The sequence below is a fragment of the Marmota flaviventris genome, chromosome 17 (assembly GCF_047511675.1).
Source record: "Marmota flaviventris isolate mMarFla1 chromosome 17, mMarFla1.hap1, whole genome shotgun sequence".
Classification (NCBI taxonomy): domain Eukaryota; kingdom Metazoa; phylum Chordata; class Mammalia; order Rodentia; family Sciuridae; genus Marmota; species Marmota flaviventris.
In genome coordinates, this window is record NC_092514.1 from 68,011,896 (window position 1) to 68,030,163 (window position 18,268).

The 18,268-nt window shown below is 32.0% G+C and overlaps 1 protein-coding gene across 7 annotated transcripts in view; it reads right to left on the reverse strand.

Annotated features, from left to right (window-relative positions):
* Positions 1-397: 397 nt before the first annotated feature.
* Positions 398-18,268, reverse strand: part of Abca5 (ATP binding cassette subfamily A member 5) — an 80,186-nt gene continuing 62,315 nt past the window's right edge. For 4 of the 7 annotated variants that reach the window (XM_071603288.1, XM_071603290.1, XM_071603289.1 and 1 more), the window contains 16 exons: positions 15,405-15,575; positions 14,335-14,448; positions 13,825-13,959; positions 13,101-13,175; positions 12,285-12,376; positions 10,757-10,883; positions 10,315-10,432; positions 10,122-10,213; positions 9,014-9,189; positions 8,535-8,610; positions 8,322-8,416; positions 7,140-7,259; positions 3,323-3,472; positions 2,830-2,909; positions 1,301-1,356; positions 398-697 (listed from right to left, as the gene is read on the reverse strand). In XM_071603288.1, the coding sequence (XP_071459389.1) occupies positions 590-697; positions 1,301-1,356; positions 2,830-2,909; positions 3,323-3,472; positions 7,140-7,259; positions 8,322-8,416; positions 8,535-8,610; positions 9,014-9,189; positions 10,122-10,213; positions 10,315-10,432; positions 10,757-10,883; positions 12,285-12,376; positions 13,101-13,175; positions 13,825-13,959; positions 14,335-14,448; positions 15,405-15,575 (1,785 nt within the window). In that variant the 3' untranslated portion in view covers positions 398-589. Of the gene's footprint in view, positions 698-1,300; positions 1,357-2,829; positions 2,910-3,322; positions 3,473-7,139; positions 7,260-8,321; positions 8,417-8,534; positions 8,611-9,013; positions 9,190-10,121; positions 10,214-10,314; positions 10,433-10,756; positions 10,884-12,284; positions 12,377-13,100; positions 13,176-13,824; positions 13,960-14,334; positions 14,449-15,404; positions 15,576-18,268 lie in introns of those variants that run through there. The other 3 variants (XM_071603291.1, XR_011704957.1, XR_011704956.1) reach the window with 3 other exon arrangements.

The window sequence follows — 18,268 nt, forward strand, 5'->3', positions numbered from 1 at the left end:
GCCAGTTGAAATAAAGTCTCCTTTCCTTTTTTATGATTGATGACTGCCACCTAGTGGATAGACACCACTTCCCTCCATTTCTACAGTGAGGCTTTCTAGGGTTTACCCAAGCTTTTATGGATACCAACCTCCACTGAAAGCTTCTTTTAGAAACTGAAAAGGAGAAGCAAGAAGCTTTCACATTGCCTTATATATATATATTAGTTATATATTCATTTTTTTTTAAATTTAGAATGAGACATTACATAGCTATGTAATTAGATGGTATGACCTTTAAAAATAAACACAGCTAGTCAAAATAGTTATTCTATCACTATTTCTTTAGAATCTCTTCTTGCAAGTGAGAAATATAGCATACAAACTACAGTTCAAAATTCTTCAGATACAAACATGCAAGTTGACTTAATTACATATTAATTTTATTTAAAGTAAAGCAAAACAACAACCACAGCATTTCAATTAAGGAGCACAGGAAAATCGCAATGCCTTCACATTTCTCTAGTTGCCATTCAAATAATAAAGTTTTAATGGCAGAGTTAAATGAAGTGAAGAACAAATAAGTTCAGCAAACAGACTGAGCAATACAGATTCAAAATACTACTCTGTCTTCCTGTGTTCTTTCCCACCAAAGTGTGCTGTTTAAAGTTCCACAGCTATTATCTTCTTCCTCTTGTTCTTTGGTGAGTTCTACAAAAACCTGAATGAAAGGAAATAAATGAATGAAGTACCACACAGCTCCAAGACCTTTTAACAAAATGAGAAATGGGATAAGGCCACATCTAATTATATTAACCAGTATCGAAAGAGGCTTATTGATATTAATACTATTTAAATAAAATAAGTTATCTCCATTAATTACATGCAAAGATGAATGCTTGTTCAAAGGATTAATAAACTGTTGATTAATATGTTAAGTAGCACTGTCATAAAAATAATTATAAATATTTAAATAATTTAAGATATTTTAATATGAAACACCTTTCTTTACCAAACAGAAAAAATTGAGCTATTCAAAATAAGCAAATGGAAATTGGCTTGATTTAACTATTCCATGTTATATACATGTATCAAAATATCACACTGTTCCCCATAAAGGTATACAAATATGATTTATAAATTAAACTTTTGAAAAAATTGAAAACAATAAGCAAATAATTATAAAGTTCCCTATAACTATACAAAGTTTAAGATTATTCTACAATGATTTTATAATATCACAGTATCTCTTTCTTCAATCTAAGCCTAAATAATTGCTATTAGATACTTTGTACTTTAAAATATTTTTTTTAAATTAAAGTACCTGTTCCAATGTTGCTTGAGAAAAGCTATATTCCTCAATGGCAAAAGTCTGTTTAGCTATTAAAATATAAAAATAGGATTTTAATTATCAGTATTTTAAAAGGATAAAATGGCAATCACTAGTAAGATAGCTAACAATCTATTTTAAAAACTCATGTAAACAACTCATTTAAAATTGAAGATGCCAAAATCTGTTACTTTCCTTTCAAGTCTTCTTTTCTCTTCAGATGCCAATTCCTCTACAACCTTAAGAACTTAATGTTTATTACTTGTCTTATTTCACCTTTTCTAATCTCCTCCTTCCCTCCTGTATCCCCTTCGTCTTTATTCCTTTCTTGTAATATCTGCTATGTCCCTTTCCCCAACTCCCCTGTAACCTGTTATTTGCTTCTGGGACTAGATTCTGAATATTAAGAATTTTTTTTTTGTACCAAGGATTAAGCTCAGGGGCATTTAAAAACTGAGCCACGTCCCCAGTCCTTTTTAAAAATATTTTATTTTGAGACAGGGTCTCACTGAGTTGTTTAGGGCCTCACTAAGTTGCTGAGCATGGCTTTGAACTCGAAATCCTCCTGCCTCAGCCTCCCAAGCTGTTGGGATTACAGGCATGTGCCACCACTCCTGGCTCCAGAAGATATTCTATATTTATTTCAGATGCTTTTGCAATCTAATCCAATGCCATGTCTGCTATCATATTGAATTCTTTAATTCTTCCTAAGCAGTTCAGGTTACTTTTTTTATTATAAAGAAATCATCAGAAAAACAGAGTTTACCTTTATACTCTTAAGGCTAAAAAACATTGATCCATAGATGTTATACAGGGTATAAGAAAACCTTTTATTCAGCATTCACATAATAATAACCACAAAAATCCCATTATTTGTATTGAAAATATTAATAATAACCCTTATTCATAGGTAATGCTATAAACTAACCTGTGTCTGAACATTTGCCCAATCCAGGGCATTTAACCTCTCTTAACTGCCACCAGCACATATTTTTGTACTTTCACTTATTTTTTAAATGCACAAATTCAATACCAAGTACCTCCAAAGGAAAAAAAGTTTAAAAATAGACTTTTTTTGTTTGTTTGCTTTGTTTTCTAAGAATCCAGATTCTTTCAATAACCTTCTTTAAAACTTAGAAGAATGCCCACCCTCTTGCACCATGAATTCTCCTGTCATTTGCTGCTACCACTAGAGTAGGAAGTAAGGATTCAAGAAATACAATGCCGCTGGATGCTGGACAAAACCACTGAGAGATAAGCTAGCTGATCATTTATACAGATGTAATATAATAAACTATGCTGTTTGGTGTCCACTGACAATTCTAAAAGGTTTACATTGTGATAGTTGTTCTACAAAATCCCTAAAGTATTTATATTTATCTATATCTTACATTACATGAATAAAAGATTATGTTCTTATTTGCCATAGTTTCAACAATAAGTTGCCTCCAGTTCTGAACTTTTTAAATAAAATTCTTTCATAATTTGAGAACTACCTTACAAAATTTTAGAATACTACTTACCTTCTTCCAGCTTAGAAAAAGATTGTGAAAGAGACTGAACATCTTCCTTGGGAATTTTATAAGCCAGAATAGAAGAAAAACTGAAAACAAAGATAAAATGCAGAAAAATTTAAAAATTACTACAACTGTGCTCTAATGCTCAAGTTTAAACATTTTTTATATTCAGAATTAAACTCTAATAAGTTTATTTGAAATTTATTTGGATAAAAATTGTTTGAAATGATAAAAGAACTCCATCCATAGTAAAATAATTATCATTACTACCAAGTAAGAACTTTAAAAATTTTAAGTACTATTAAATATTGAAAGACATTACACTGAACAGACATAAAATTCCATCAGATTTTATTAGCCCAGTATTGGTGATAATACAGAAGTATTAATGTGAGATACAGATATAATCAATGACTAAAGATTTTTTGGCTAATCCTTAATATAACCTTTTATGATTATTGCACTATAATGAAATATAACTAAGTTAAAAATATTTTACCTTTCCTGGCGGCTTGCATTTGGAAAAATATACTGAATTTCTCTGTGAAGGCGGTCTATTTCTAGATTTTCTATCCAGTCCTTTAATTTAATTTCCAAAAAGTAGCCTTTTCCAAATTTACTCTTTAAATGTTGTACTGTTCCAATACATCTAAAGCAATTTTTAAAAGAAAGAACAGGGAAAAAAATGGCTTGACAATTTCAAAGAATGATTGCTCACTTAAATATTTATAATTTTTTTTGAATAAAATTACGCTGGAGTACTTTTACATTTACAGGAAATGAAAATGGCAAAGATGCAAATGGCTTTCCAGTTCTCCCAGCACCATTTGTTGAAGATGCTATCCTTTCTCCATTGCATGCTTTTATCACCTTTGTCTAATATAAGGTAGTTGTAATTTTGTGGATTGGTTTCTGTGTCCTCTATTCTGTACCATTGGTCTACCTGCCTATTTTGGTACTAGTACCATGCTGTTTTTGTTACTATTGCTCTGTAGTATAGTTTAAAATCTGGTATCGCTATACCGCCTGATTCACACTTCCTGCTTAGGATTGCTTTTGCAATTCTGGGTCTTCTGTTTTTCCAGATGAATTTCATGATTGCCTTTTCTATTTCTTCGAGAAATACCGTTGGGATTTTGATTGGCATTGCATTAAACCTGTAGAGTACTTTTGGTAATATCACCATTTTAATGATGTTGGTTCTGCCTATCCATGAACAAGGTATATCTTTCCATCTTCTAAGATCTTCTTCTATTTCTTTCTTTAGGGTTCTGTAGTTTTCATTGTATAGGTCCTTCACCTCTTTTGTTAGGTTGATTCCCAAGTATTTCATTTTTTTTGAGGATATTGTGAATAGGGTGGTTGTCTTCATTTCCATTTCAGTGGATTTGTCACTGATATACAGGAATGCCTTTGATTTATGCGTGCTGATTTTATATCCTGCCACTTTGCTGAATTCATTTACTAGCTCTAGAAGTTTCTGGGTAGAACCTTTTGGGTCTGCTAGGTATAGGATCATGTCATACGCAAACAGTGCTAATTTAAGTTCCTCTTTTCCTATCTTTATGCCTTTAATTTCTTTCGTCTGTCTAATTGCTCCGGCCAGTGTTTCGAGAACTATGTTGAATAGAAGTGGTGAGAGAGGGCATCCCTGTCTTGTTCCAGATTTTAGAAGGAATGCCTTCAGTTTTTCACCGTTTAGAATGATGTTTGCCTGAGGCTTAGCATAGATAGCTTTTACAATGTTGAGATAAGTTCCTGTTATCCCTAATTTTTCTAGTGTTTTGAACATAAAGGGATGCTGTACTTTGTCGAATGTTTTCTCTGCACAAAAGTTAACTCAAAATGGATTAAGGAGCTAGGAATCAAACAAGAAACTCTGCGTCTAATTGAAGAAAAAGTTGGCTCTAATCTCCACCTCATGGGGACGGGCCCCAAATTCCTTAATAGGACACCTGTAGCTCAGAGTTAAAATCAAGAATCAACAAATGGGACTTACTCAAACTAAAGAGTTTTTTCTCAGCAAGAGAAACAATAAGAGAGGTAAATAGGGAGCCTACATCCTGGGAACAAATTTTTACCCCTCACACCTCAGAGAGAGCCCTAATCTCCAGAGTATACAAAGAACTCAAAAAATTGAACAATAAGAAAACAAACAACCCAATCAACAAATGGGCCAAGGATTTGAACAGACACTTCTCAGAGGAGGATATACAATCAATCAGCAAATACATGAAAAAATGCTCACTATCGCTAGCAATCAGAGAAATGCAAATTAAAACCACCCTAAGGTACCATCTCACCCCAGTAAGAAAGGCAGCAATTATGAAGTCAAACAACAACAAGTGCTGGCGAGGATGTAGGAAAAAGGGTACACTGGTGCATTGCTGGTGGGACTGCAAACTGGTGCGACCAATTTGGAAATCAGTATGGAGATTCCTCGAAAAGTTGGGAATGGAACCACTATTCGACCCAGCTATTCCCCTTCTTGGACTATTCCCAAAAGACCTAAAAAGAGCATACTACAGGGATACAGCATCATCAATGTTCATAGCAGCAAATTCACAATAGCTAGATTGTGGAACCAACCTAGATGCCCTTCAACAGATGAATGGATTAAAAAATGTGGCATATATACACAATGGAGTATTGCTTAGCAATAAAAAACAACAAAATCATGGCATTTGCAGGGAAATGGATGGGATTAGAGCAGATTATGCTAAGTGAAGTTAGCCAATCCCTAAACAAATGCCGAATGTCTTCTTTGATATAAGGGGGGTGACTTAAAATAGAGCAGGGAGGAAGAGCATGAGAAGAAGGTTACCATCTAACAGGGATGAGAGGTGGGAGGGAATGGGAGAGAGAGGGGGAATTACATGGAAAAGGGAAGGACACCCGCATTGTTATACAAAAATACATATAAGAGGATGTGAGGCAAAGGGGAGGAAAAAAATAAATATAAAAATAAGAGAGAGTGAGAGAAATGAGTTATGGTAGTTGGGGTAGAGGGAGGGGAGGGGAGGGAAGAGGAGGGTAGGGGAGGGGAGAGGGAATAGGAAGGGGATAGGAAGGGCAACAGAATACAACAGACACTTGTTTGGCAGTATGTATAAACGTGGCTGTATAATCAACGTGATTCTGCAATCTGTACATGGGGGAATAATAAGAATTCATACCCATTTGAAACAAATGTATGATATATGATGTGTCAAGATGAATGTAATGTTTTGAGCAACCAATAAATTTCTGATGCTTAAAAAAATAAATAAATAAAAATAAAAATAAAAAAAGAAAATGGCAAAGATGATAAATACAGCATCCCCTTATCCTTTATCCGGTTTCCGCTACCATGATATTTTCATGTTATTTCCCATGGTACATTTGTCAAAATCAAGAAATCATATTATTACACTAGCATAAAAACTGAACTCCAGATTTCATTTGGATTTTACCAGTTTTCCACTTCTGTCTGTTTTATTTATGGGATTCTGTTCCACAATGCACTCAACTGTCACATCTCCTTAATCTCCAATGATCAGTGGCAATTTCTTATTCTTAACTTCTTTTTCATGATTTGGATGGTTTTCACAAGTACTAGTTAGATGTTTTTTGTTAGCATGTCCTTCAGTTTGAATTGCCTGATAATTTTCTCATGATTACATTAGAATGTGGGGTTTGGGACATAATAGCACACTGTTGAAGTGCCCTTCACATCACATCACATCACATCAGGGGGTATGTGATATCTACACAATATTGCTTTAGTTAAGGTATATGTCAGGTTTCTCAACTGTAAAGTTACTATTTTTCCCTTTCCACATTTTATTTTTTAGAAGAGACTAGCTAAATCCAGCCTAAACTTGGGTATGAGATAGTGGAATATTAAGCTCCCCTTTTGCAAGGGGTTAATATCTACATATATTGTTTGGAATCATTCCAAAAGTAAAATTTTCTTCTCTATCCACAGTTACTTATTTAATTATTTATTTATGCATTAACTCATTTATTTTTTACTGTGTTATATAATACAATATAATGCCTAACAATTTGTTAAAATAACAAATATCCTAACCTTAAAATAACATTTGAAGCTACTGAATAATTGAGCCAATTCCAAATGCAAGTAGCTAGTCATATCTGAAGGAAGATAACATTTCCAACTAATTCTATAGAAAACTGAATCAAAAATTCAAACAAAGAAACATTTTTTTTAACATTTAAACTAATGTATCTGACTATATGTTTTTGAAAGAATGACTTTCAAAACCCACCACCCAACTCTCCTTTCCCAAAAGGCCTACTGTGTAAACATGTACCTTAACTGCCCAGACACCATAATAGCCACTCGGTCACAGACAGCTTCTGCCTCCTCCATGTAATGAGTGGTCAGAATTGCAGCCCGCTTTTTGTTTTTAAATGCAGTTCGAATTGCTCGCCTGTTAAATAAAATACAAAGAGGAATATCTTTTAATGAAAATAATGGGTATTTTAATTTAACTATTTGGTTACTTTGGTTAATTAAAACTTATTGAATATCAATTGCTATCGCTATTATTTTCTGCCCAACTATGATGTATTTGAATTTATTTTCTCTTCATTTTGAAGGCTAATCAGATAAAGAGATATTTCATGATTTCAAATGTTCATGTGGGATAAAAGTTTAAAAAACAATTAATTATAAAGATCGATGGGGCTGGGGATGTGGCTCAAGCGGTAGCGCGCTCGCCTGGCAAGCGTGCGGCCCGGGTTCGATCCTTAGCACCACATACAAACAAAGATGTTGTGTCCGCCGAAAACTAAAAAAAATAAATATTAAAAAACTCTCTCTCTCTCTCTCTTTAAAAATAAATAAATAAATAAATAAATAAAATAAAGATATTGTGTCCATCTACAACTAAAAAATAAAATAAATTTTTTTAAAAAATTAAAAAAAAAAAAGATCGATGCTTTTTCATGTTTTAAGAAAAGTAACCATAAAATCCAACTTATATTTTATCAATATGGAAATCAAGGTTCAGAGAAGTATTCAACTAATTAGTACTTTAAATTACCAGGCAGAGTTACAACATAAGTTTAAGACAATCGATTATCGGAGTGATAACTTAATGTTACATGATTAGGAAAAACCTTTCTACAAACTATTCAAATAGCAGAATAGTTTATTTTAATAATTACTCATATGCTTATTTCCATTCTGGAATATATATATTATATATAGTATATATGTCATATATAACATATATAAAATACATATACTATATATACTGTATTTATATATAATATAGTATACTTCACAAAAAATTAGATAAAATTTTAAAAGAATAAGGTGATCTCTGGAAATCTAAATATTTAGCTATTTTATTATTTACATAGGATTTTAAATCAAGATATACACATAACTATTATTATAACTAAAAGTTACAGTAAAATAAACTGCTTTTTTTCTTCCAGCATCAGGCAGTACAGTGTGTCTCAAGAGTTGTTTGAGTCGTACTCACCACATATGCTGTTTGGCTTTAGGATCCATACCTGTGGATGGTTCATCTAGCAGAGTAATCAGAGGATTCCCCAGCATACTTAGAGCAAAACATAACTAGATGGAAGGAAAAAAAGAGGAGATAGACTGTTAAGGCTTTACTGTGAGGAATTTTATCAAGACAGCCATGAGCATTAAACTATCAATAGATATATCTATTGCTTCATCAAAGTACCTTTCGCTTGATTCCCGAAGGTAGTTTCTTTATAGTTTTTTGAAGATGTTCTTTTAAATCAAGGGCATTTGTTATTCTGAAAAGTGAACAACATCAAATGAGTGTACCAAGATATGAATAAATAAATGTATATTGTCTGTGATCAGACATTGCTTTCTCTAAAACAGTTAACTCAGTTGGAGCTTAGTATAATTACGTAAGAACAAAAATCTTCAATTTATATCATTTTAAACAAATTAATGTCTTGATAAAATGATTCACTTTAAATAAAAATGTTTCATGACATTCAGAGGTACATTCATTCTATTAGGAAAAGAGCCTTTTATTTTCATAGCTAACACAATTTTGTAAAGAAAACATGAACAAGTATTTATCATTTTCTGTGAAAACAATGATCCACAGAAATGCTTGATAAGGAATTTTTAAAATGTAAAATATAAATCTCCCCAAGTAACAAAAGAAACCTAAGGACATTTTACCGATTTATTATTTCTTTCATGTCACTTGCATTCATTCCTTTCACAGCTCCATAAATTTCAAAATGTTCTTGTAATGTAATATCTGGCCACAGTGGGTTTATCTGAGGACAGTAACCCAAATACTTAATGGAGTCATCATCTTCAGTTGTGTCTGAAGTATAATCTCCTAGAAATACCTACAGAAATACAAACCAATTATTAGGAAGTATTTTTCGGTCAGTATCTATTGTGAGGGAAGTAAGTTGATTATTTCAAATCCCTTCCTATGACCAGAATAATATAAGGTTAGAATTTTATTGCTTTTTTTTAATCTTAATTTTGTTTATTTATTTTTATGTGGTGTTGAGGATCAAACCCAATTTTATTGCTTTTTGATGATGGAAGGACATACATACCTAACCAAGATGAAGGTTAGTGATGAGGACAGAAAGGTGATTACAGTGAATAGCCAGGTAGGAAAGTAAGGCACAATTTTAACTAGGATAACCAGGGGGCTGCATCAGAAGGTAATATTTGAGCTAAAGTGAATTTAGCTGTTCGAATTTGTGGGAGATAAGGTATAGCCAACACAGGAACAGCTCCAGTAAAAACCCAAAGAAAAGAGTATACCTGGGGGCTAGGGTTGTGGCTCAGTGGTAAAGTGCTTGCCTAGCACTCATGAGGCATTGGGTTCAATCCTCAGCATCACATAAAAATAAATAAAATAAAGGTATATTTTAAAAGAGTGTACCTGTTTTTTTCCAGGAAAGCAATGAATTACTTACTGGAGCTGGTGTGAAGTCAGCAAGTGGGGAAGATACAGGAAATAGGAGCAGGAGAGTATTGTGAAGTTTCTACCAAGTGGTGAGTAACTTGCTAATAATCAAAGACTAATCAATGGCAGAGCCAAGACTAGCTCCCTATCTCCTGAAATTAATAAAACTATCTTCCATTAAGTAGATAAATCACTCATGCATGTAAAAATCATAAAAGTAGAAATACCATATATGCATGTCTGCATCTATGCATGAAAATGTTCATCAATTTCATCAAAATCCCAATTTGTCATTAATTATCTTAATTAAAAATAAAAATCCTACTTGACAAATTCCACACCACTGATACATACCTGGCCTGAAGTTGGTTCAATATCACCAACCAGAATATTAATAATTGTACTTTTTCCTGCACCATTTGGACCCAACAATCCCAAGATCTCTCCTACAGGAATTGAAAGAAAAATAATCATCATATTCAAATGAAATGAAATGGAAATTACTCTTCTGGAAAAGATATTTATAGAAAAGTAATTAAATACCAACCTTTTTTCACAGAAAAAGAAACGTATTTAGCTGCCACTTTCTTTACTTTTCTTGAATGAAGAAAATCTTTCTTGTCATCATATTCTTTATATAAATTGCTGACCATAATGGCTGGTTTCTAATAACAAAAACAGGATTCAAAAAGCGAGTTATAAAACAGATATGTGTCATTTCGTTTCATGACAGGCTGCACTATCAGTTATGCCTATATTATAAGAATAAATTGCTAATAAGTATGCATTATGAGTAGTATACAAGTAAACTTCCACTCATGACTGAAATCATGGCTTATTCAAAAGTTAGTTGACAAAAATACTTTTTCCATGAAAAACTTTTTTCAGACTGATACATATTCAAAGAAAAATATTTTTCAGATTAAATTTTATGCATTGGTAACTTACATTTCACATTTAATATGACTTAGGCATAAAGTCTAAATTACCTCCTCACAACACTGGCAACTCATCAGCTCTTTGACCTTTAGTCTCTCAGCCTTGACATCTTCATCTTCATCCTCATTGTTTGGTGGTTCTGGAAACTTCCTAGTTTTGAACTTTGTTGAAAGGGTCCTAAGAATATAAATATAGTAAATTTTCAAATAATTAAAATACTAAGAAATTTTGGCAGTACATTGAGAAAAGATTTTTTTTAAGAACATTAACATGAAATCTAAGATTATTTCTGAAAGCTGGAATTACAAGTATATTTTAAAAATTTTTTAAATATTTTTAAAAATAAATTTAAAAAATAAAAGCATATTTTTCATCGATGGCTGGCATTTAAATAATATTATCTACATCAATTCATTTATCTTTTCAACATTATTATTTATGACTAGTATCTGTCAGGTATTCTCCACAAGGAGATAAAAAACATGAACCATTCCCTCAAAGAACTTAGAACTTAGGTATAAAGTGAAATTGCCCACAAAGAGTAGATAAGGGCTGAAGTCAGAACCCACAGAAACATCACTCTTGTGGGTAGACAGAGGAAGTGCTTACAAAGGAAATTCTGATCAGGAAGAGAAGAGGCAAAAAGATGATACCAACGTGGAAAACAGAAAAATATGAGGCAGGGGGAGTCAACAATGTTAAAAGCTTCAGACAAATAAGTTGGGCTGACCAGACAAGACAATGATAAAACCATTAGTTGCCTTACTGGAAATTAAAAAAATATATATCAATGGAGAGGTAAGGGAGAAAACCAGATTGTAGGAAATTAAGGAGTGAATGGGAGGTCAATACCTGAAGATGAATGATTTCTGGCTATGAGAGAAAAAAATTCAGAAGTAACCATCCAAACATTATGCTAAGTGTAAAACTGTATACTCAATACTAATTTATTATCTAAATCCTAAAATTTAATAAAGGTGCTTTCTGGTGAGTCAGAATTTTCCAACATTAAAATACAGTGCCCACTATGGTGAAAAGTAAATAAATATGAGAGTTAATACATTTAATGTACTTAAGAGAATCATTGGTCTTTTTTGGTTAAGTTTTTCAAAATTCATTTCATTATGTCTTTTCTTAAAAATGTTTTAAAATGTACTATATAAATATTTAAAATACTAGGCATGCAGTAAGCACAATGGGAAGGACATATGCATCAATTCTAATTATATATATTAATGTTAATTTTGCAAAAATAAGTATAGAAAATTTTTTAAAAAAGAAAAATATGCTAAATGAAAGAAGCTAGACCAAAATAGACTAAATATTATATAATTCCTGTTATATAAAAAGTTTGCAACAGGCACACCTCACAGAGACAGAAAGTAGCTTAGTGATTACCTAGGGCTAGAGCCATGAGAGGACAGACAGGAAAGCAATTGTTAATCCCTCAATGGGCCTAAAGATTGTTTTGGGAGTACTAATACTGGAACTGTTTCAAAATTATGTAAATGGTGATGGCTGCATAATTTCATAAACTTAGTAGAAATGTTAAAAACTTAAATACAAAAATTAACTGACCTGAAAAAGGGATCCTTTCTTATTGATCTCCCTCCATGCTTTTTTTCATAGTACTGTAAGAGGAAAATCCATAGTACACACTGCAGATAAGGCTAAAAGAAGAACATGAACAGCTCAGGATTGAATCTGATGAAGTCATTCTTTCTTTTTTTCTTTGCCAACAGAACCAAGACCACATGCATCAGGTTCATTAACAGCACCATCCCCAGCAAAAAAAAAAAAAAGCCAGGCTCAGTGACACATGCCTGTAATCCCAGTGGCTTGAGTGTCTCAGGCAGGAGGGTGGCAAGGTACTAAGCAATTCAGTGAGACTCTGTCTCTAAATATAAAAATAGGGCTGGGGATGTGGCTCAGTGGTCGAGTACCCCTGAGTTTTATCTCCAGAACGCCCCACATTTGACTTCCTGTGCACCTTGTTTTTTATGCAACAGGATAAAAACTAAACATAGTTAATTTACAGAGATGGAAATTACATAATACTGAGAAAATGGATTTCTAAAATTCAGGTTTTATGCTGGGCACAGTAGCATATGCCTATAACCCAACATGCCCATAAACCAGCAGCTCTGGAGGTTAAGACAGGAGGATCGCCAAGTTTAGGGCCAGCCTCAGCAACTTAGCAACTTAGTGAGACCTTGTATCAGAATAGAAACCAAAAAGGGCTGGGGATGTAGCTCAGTGGTAAAGTGCCCCTGGGTTAAAATCTCCAGTACACAACAAAAACAAAACAAAACAAAAAAAACAGTTAAAACCAGACAACCACACCATTGTTAGGGTAACAAGCTGACACACAGAAACACTTTTGTTATTTCTTACCATTATAACAGCCACTAAAAGTCTGTCCCATGGATTGTCAGTATTCTCATTTTTTTGTAAATTCTTCCAAGAAACCTAAGACAAAAAAATTTTTAAATGTATATTCTGAACATGTAATATTTGAATTAAAATTAAAAAAACATATAAGTTAGCTTTTCATATTCATAGGCTATGCTCTATACTTAAACTCTTCCTTGACCCCAAAAATTTCTGAGAGTAGATATAAATTAAACATATTAAACTTAAAAGAGGAGAGGGTAGTAGCGTATAGAATTAACAGCAATTCTAAATCAATAATTCATAATAATTTTTTCTAATAAATGGAAAATTCTTTCAATTATTTAGACTTAATAAAACTAATGTGCTTTTGGAAATTAACACTTTATTTTCTCTCATCCCTTTCTAGTATAATATGCTACTTAATCCTTGAAAAACTCCTAAAAACAAATACTGATTGAAACCACATCTTACTTCAAATTATGTACATTATTTTGAGCATCAAAGAACATGTAATGGGCACAGTCCTTTTCCTCTGACAATTTATATTTAGACATGCTTAAAGATTTCATACTTCATTTCAAATTGCTGTATTAATAACTTAATCAAATAGTAGCAGTTAATTTGATGTATCCTGCTATTTTCAGTACAAAAGCTAAGATTCCAAAGATTAGGCAATATATATTTATAGAATTAAAATATTAAAATATCTAACAGACTTACTTACCTTTATGAAAGATATCAGGCAACCTAGAAGCGGATAGATTGGAACAGCTATGCAAAAGGTATAATGAAAAATAGCTGTAACTGTGTATCCCATAAAGAAAGTTATTTCAGTGATTGCAATACAAGCTAATGCTGTCTGAAGGAAAAAAAAATGAGAAAATAAGTGACAAGGTATTTAAATCTTTCATATAACTTACTTACAGATGGGTGCCTTAGTACATTAACTATGTTTTCAATCCTCTAATAAATCATGGAGCCACGGGTGACACTTAGCCAGAAAGCATCAATATGCTGATACCAGTTGTTTGCAGCTGGTATGTTTGCCATACTAGTTGTTAAGTGCTTTTAATATCATCCTTTCATGGAATGGATTATATGGAAGATAAATATACAGGCAAAAAGATGCACCCAGTTCTCTATCTAAATTCTGACGTGATTTTTTTTAGTATAATCATGAAAGAATTTATGACTTTTAAATAAGCTGTTACAAAAAATATAAAATGTGACTTACCACTGAATAGATAAATGACCAAAATTCTTTGGTATTTATAATTTTCTTATAAGTGAAAGAAGCAACATAGGTAAACAGAATAACTGATGGAACATAACCAATGAGGCAAAATACCTGCAAATCAGAAATGTTTATGTTTATATAAAACTACGAATAGCCAGTAATACATACAATGTAAAACACCACAATCATAGTAAAATATTAATAATTATTCTTTAAATTTTATTCAACAAATCTTTCCCAAACTGAAAGTGTGTGATTTAAATGAAGAGTTATTATCCATAATTTCTACTAAATCAATAAAAACATGCTTTTAATTTATTGCTAACACTATCCTGAACAATCACTTAAACAGAACACAACTTGCAGTTTTTTATACCAAGTAAAATGTTGTCTTATTTTATTAGAGGGAGTAAATATAGCTGTTTGCAACTTTATTTCACTCACTCAACTATAAGCTACTATTTAATATTGCATTTAATAAATTAACATGTTTTAAGAAAAGCATTATTTTATTTGGCAGACTTATATATAAGGTCACAATGGTCTCTGGTTAAAAAAAAAAAATCTTTACTTTTCACCTCAGTGTTTCCCCTTTTTTCTAATAAAAACCATTTAATGAAAAGGTCTATTATCAAGTCATTTACATGTGAACATGAATGGGAATTAAGAGTTTTTCTTTGTATTTTAAGCCATGTTATAAATTATGGAAAAAAAGAGCTTTCTCCTTGTGAAATTATGGTCTGGCATAAGAAAAAACAAGAAAGACACTTTACAGAAGGAATACATTTAAATATTCCAGATTACACAAAGTATGTGGTCTGTGTAAAAAGCCACCTTGATCTTAAAAAATTATTTTAAAATGATGATAAGTTATTGTTTTTAAAAATCACTTGTAGTAATACAAACTGAATTAATTAAATGTATCATATACAATAATTAAACACTGGTTCCATTTTCTTGTTTAACAAACTAATTTCCACATTACTCAATGCGGTCATGTATATAATTAATTTTTTAAAATAACATTTTATCTATAGGTAGCATGAGAACAACTGATGTTAACTTACCACGGCAAGGAACTTTACAGCATAAAAATATAATTCATAATGAAATGCGAATAAACTTCCTAGCATCAAAAAAAGAATAACAAAAAATAAGGGAATATCAACAATTGCTTGTCCAATCCAATATGCAGATGGCAAAAGCCCTGAAAGTTTAAGTTGAGTATAAGCTTTGATCTAAAAAGGAGAAAAAAAGAAAGTTTTATTGTAATTTCATTTTACAAACAAAAACTAGTAAATTATTATAGAACTCCTAAATTTATATCAAGAGAAAAACTCCATATTCCAGGCCGACAGGTAAGTACTCCTGACATTAAATACTGAGTCCATTTAGCCCTTAATGTGGCTTACTATTTGTGAAATATAATAACTTCAATGAGATTTTTAAGAATCAGAATAAAACAAAGCAAAAGAGGTTATGTCATGGGAGTTATGGCTGTGCAAACAATGAGGAGCCAAAGTACTTACTTCTGAAAATTTGTGGAAATGAATGGAAATCTGTGTAAACAGAAAAAGGAGTCTCATTTTTTAAAACTGACCTTTAATAAAAACACTAACAAACTGCCAAATACCCTCTGGATTTGAATAGAGCTTCAGACTAAATGTTTAACTTAGTACACAGAAAATTTGAGACTCTTACATTAAGATGGTGTAGTATATAACTGTAAGGTGCTATTATAATACATGTAAATAGCATTTTCATGCATGAGAACAGTTTTTCTCTCATGCTCTCATTACTTAAATTTTTTTAGATTTTTTACAAATTCAAATACCTAATAATCTTATTCATTTCTATCATCTATAAAAATATCTATTCTTAATAATTAATATATTATATGAACAGGCCAACGAGTAAGACAAAGGATCCAAGAAATATAAAAATCAGTTAAAGAGGAAAAGGGGATATAACAGCTCAGTGGTAGATGCTTGCTTAGCATTTTTGATGTCATGGGTTCAATCCTCAGAACAAAGAAGAAGAAAAGGGGGAAAATGGACAAATGCTATGTTCAATAAATCAGAAGCAAATTTAAGTATAGGAGTAAATTAAAATATAAATACAAAAAAAGTCAAATACAGTCATTTTGTACAATTCTAACTTTAGTTATTCGTTATTTTTGGTTGGAATATAAAAAGGTATATCCACTTTTGAAAATAATTGGTAATTTCTAGTAAAATTAAACATCAGAATACAATCTTTTGGGCATTTATCCTAGAGAAATGAAAATATGTTCATACGAAAACCTGCATGTAAATGTTCACAGCAACTTTATTGATAGGAGTGAAAACTGTTATCATTTCAGATGTGGAATACTAAGCAATTATGAAGGCATGGACTATTGACACACACACATTTGGTGAACTTCAAAAAGCAATGGGGAGTTATGCTGAGTGAAATAAGCCATTTGAAAAAGAAAACATACTGTGATTCCATTTATACATTCTTGAAATATCAAAATTATAAACATGGGGAACAGACAAATGATTTGACAGAAGCCACAGGGGGAATGCAGGGAAGTGGTATGTGACTAGAAAAGAGCAATAGAAGTACTCTCTGTATTTTGACTTGAACAATGTCAATACTTGTAAAATTTTACTATGTTTTTTTTAGGATGCTACCACTGAGATAAAATGAATAAAGAGTATACAGGATCTCAGTGTATCATTTCTTACAAGTGAAAATGAATCTATAATTACTAAAAAATTAAAAGTTTAATATTAAGTTGAGTTGGGTACATTGGTTCATGCCTATAATTCCAGCTATTCAGGAGGCTGAGGCAGGAGGATCCTAAATTCCAGGCCAGCCTGGGCAATTTAGTAAGACTCTGTCTCAAAATAAAATAAAAAGGCATGGGGATATGGTTCAGTGGTAGAGCACTTGCCCAGCATGTGCAAGGTCCTAGCTTCAATCTCCAGAACAAAATTTAAGAACAAAAACCCCTCAAAGTCAAAGGTCAAATGTTCTCTTTCATAAGTGAAAACTAGAAAGAAAAAAAGAAATAATAAAAGGGGAATCTCATAAAACAGAAGGAAGAACAGTACAGTAGAAGTAGGGAACCAAGGGTGGGGGGGGGGGGGCAAGAGGAAGAACTGGGGAATAAATCTGACCAAATTATGCCATGTGCATGTATTAATATATTACAATGCATTCCAATCTGATATCTAACCAAATGTACCAATTAAATAAATAAGAGATGGAAGACCAATAGGGATGAGGAAGGAAATAAAGGCAGAGAGAAAAGGAGAAAAGATGGAAGGAAAAAGAGATGGTACTGGGTTTAAAATGGAGAAAACTATGTTATATGCATTTAAGAATATGTCAAAATGAACCCCACACAATAGTGGTGTTATTATAACTACAATGCACTAAAAATAAAATCTTTTAAGAAATGTAACTGTCTGGTAAATTTTAGAAGGGTTGTAGATTTTATCTTTGTTAACTTTTCTATATTTTCTAGGGAGGGGGAGCATGGGAGGAATAGAGGAATTCTAGATAGAGCAGAGGGGTGGGAGGGAAAGGGAGGAGGCAAAGGATTAGCAAGGATGGTGGAATGTGATATCTATCACATCATTATCCAAAGTACATATATGAAGACACGAGTTGATGTCAACATACTTTATATACAACCAGAAATATGAAAAATTATATTGTATATGTGTAATAAGAATTGTAATGCATTCTGCTGTCATTTATTTTTTTAAAAATCAATAAAAATTTTTAAAAAAATAATAAATATACATATCATAATATAAAACTTGAATATTGGGACTGGGGTTGTGGCTCAGTGGTAGAGCACTTGCCTGGCATGTGTAAGGCCCTGGGTTTGATCCTCAGCACTGCATATTAATTAATTAATTCAAAGATCCATTTA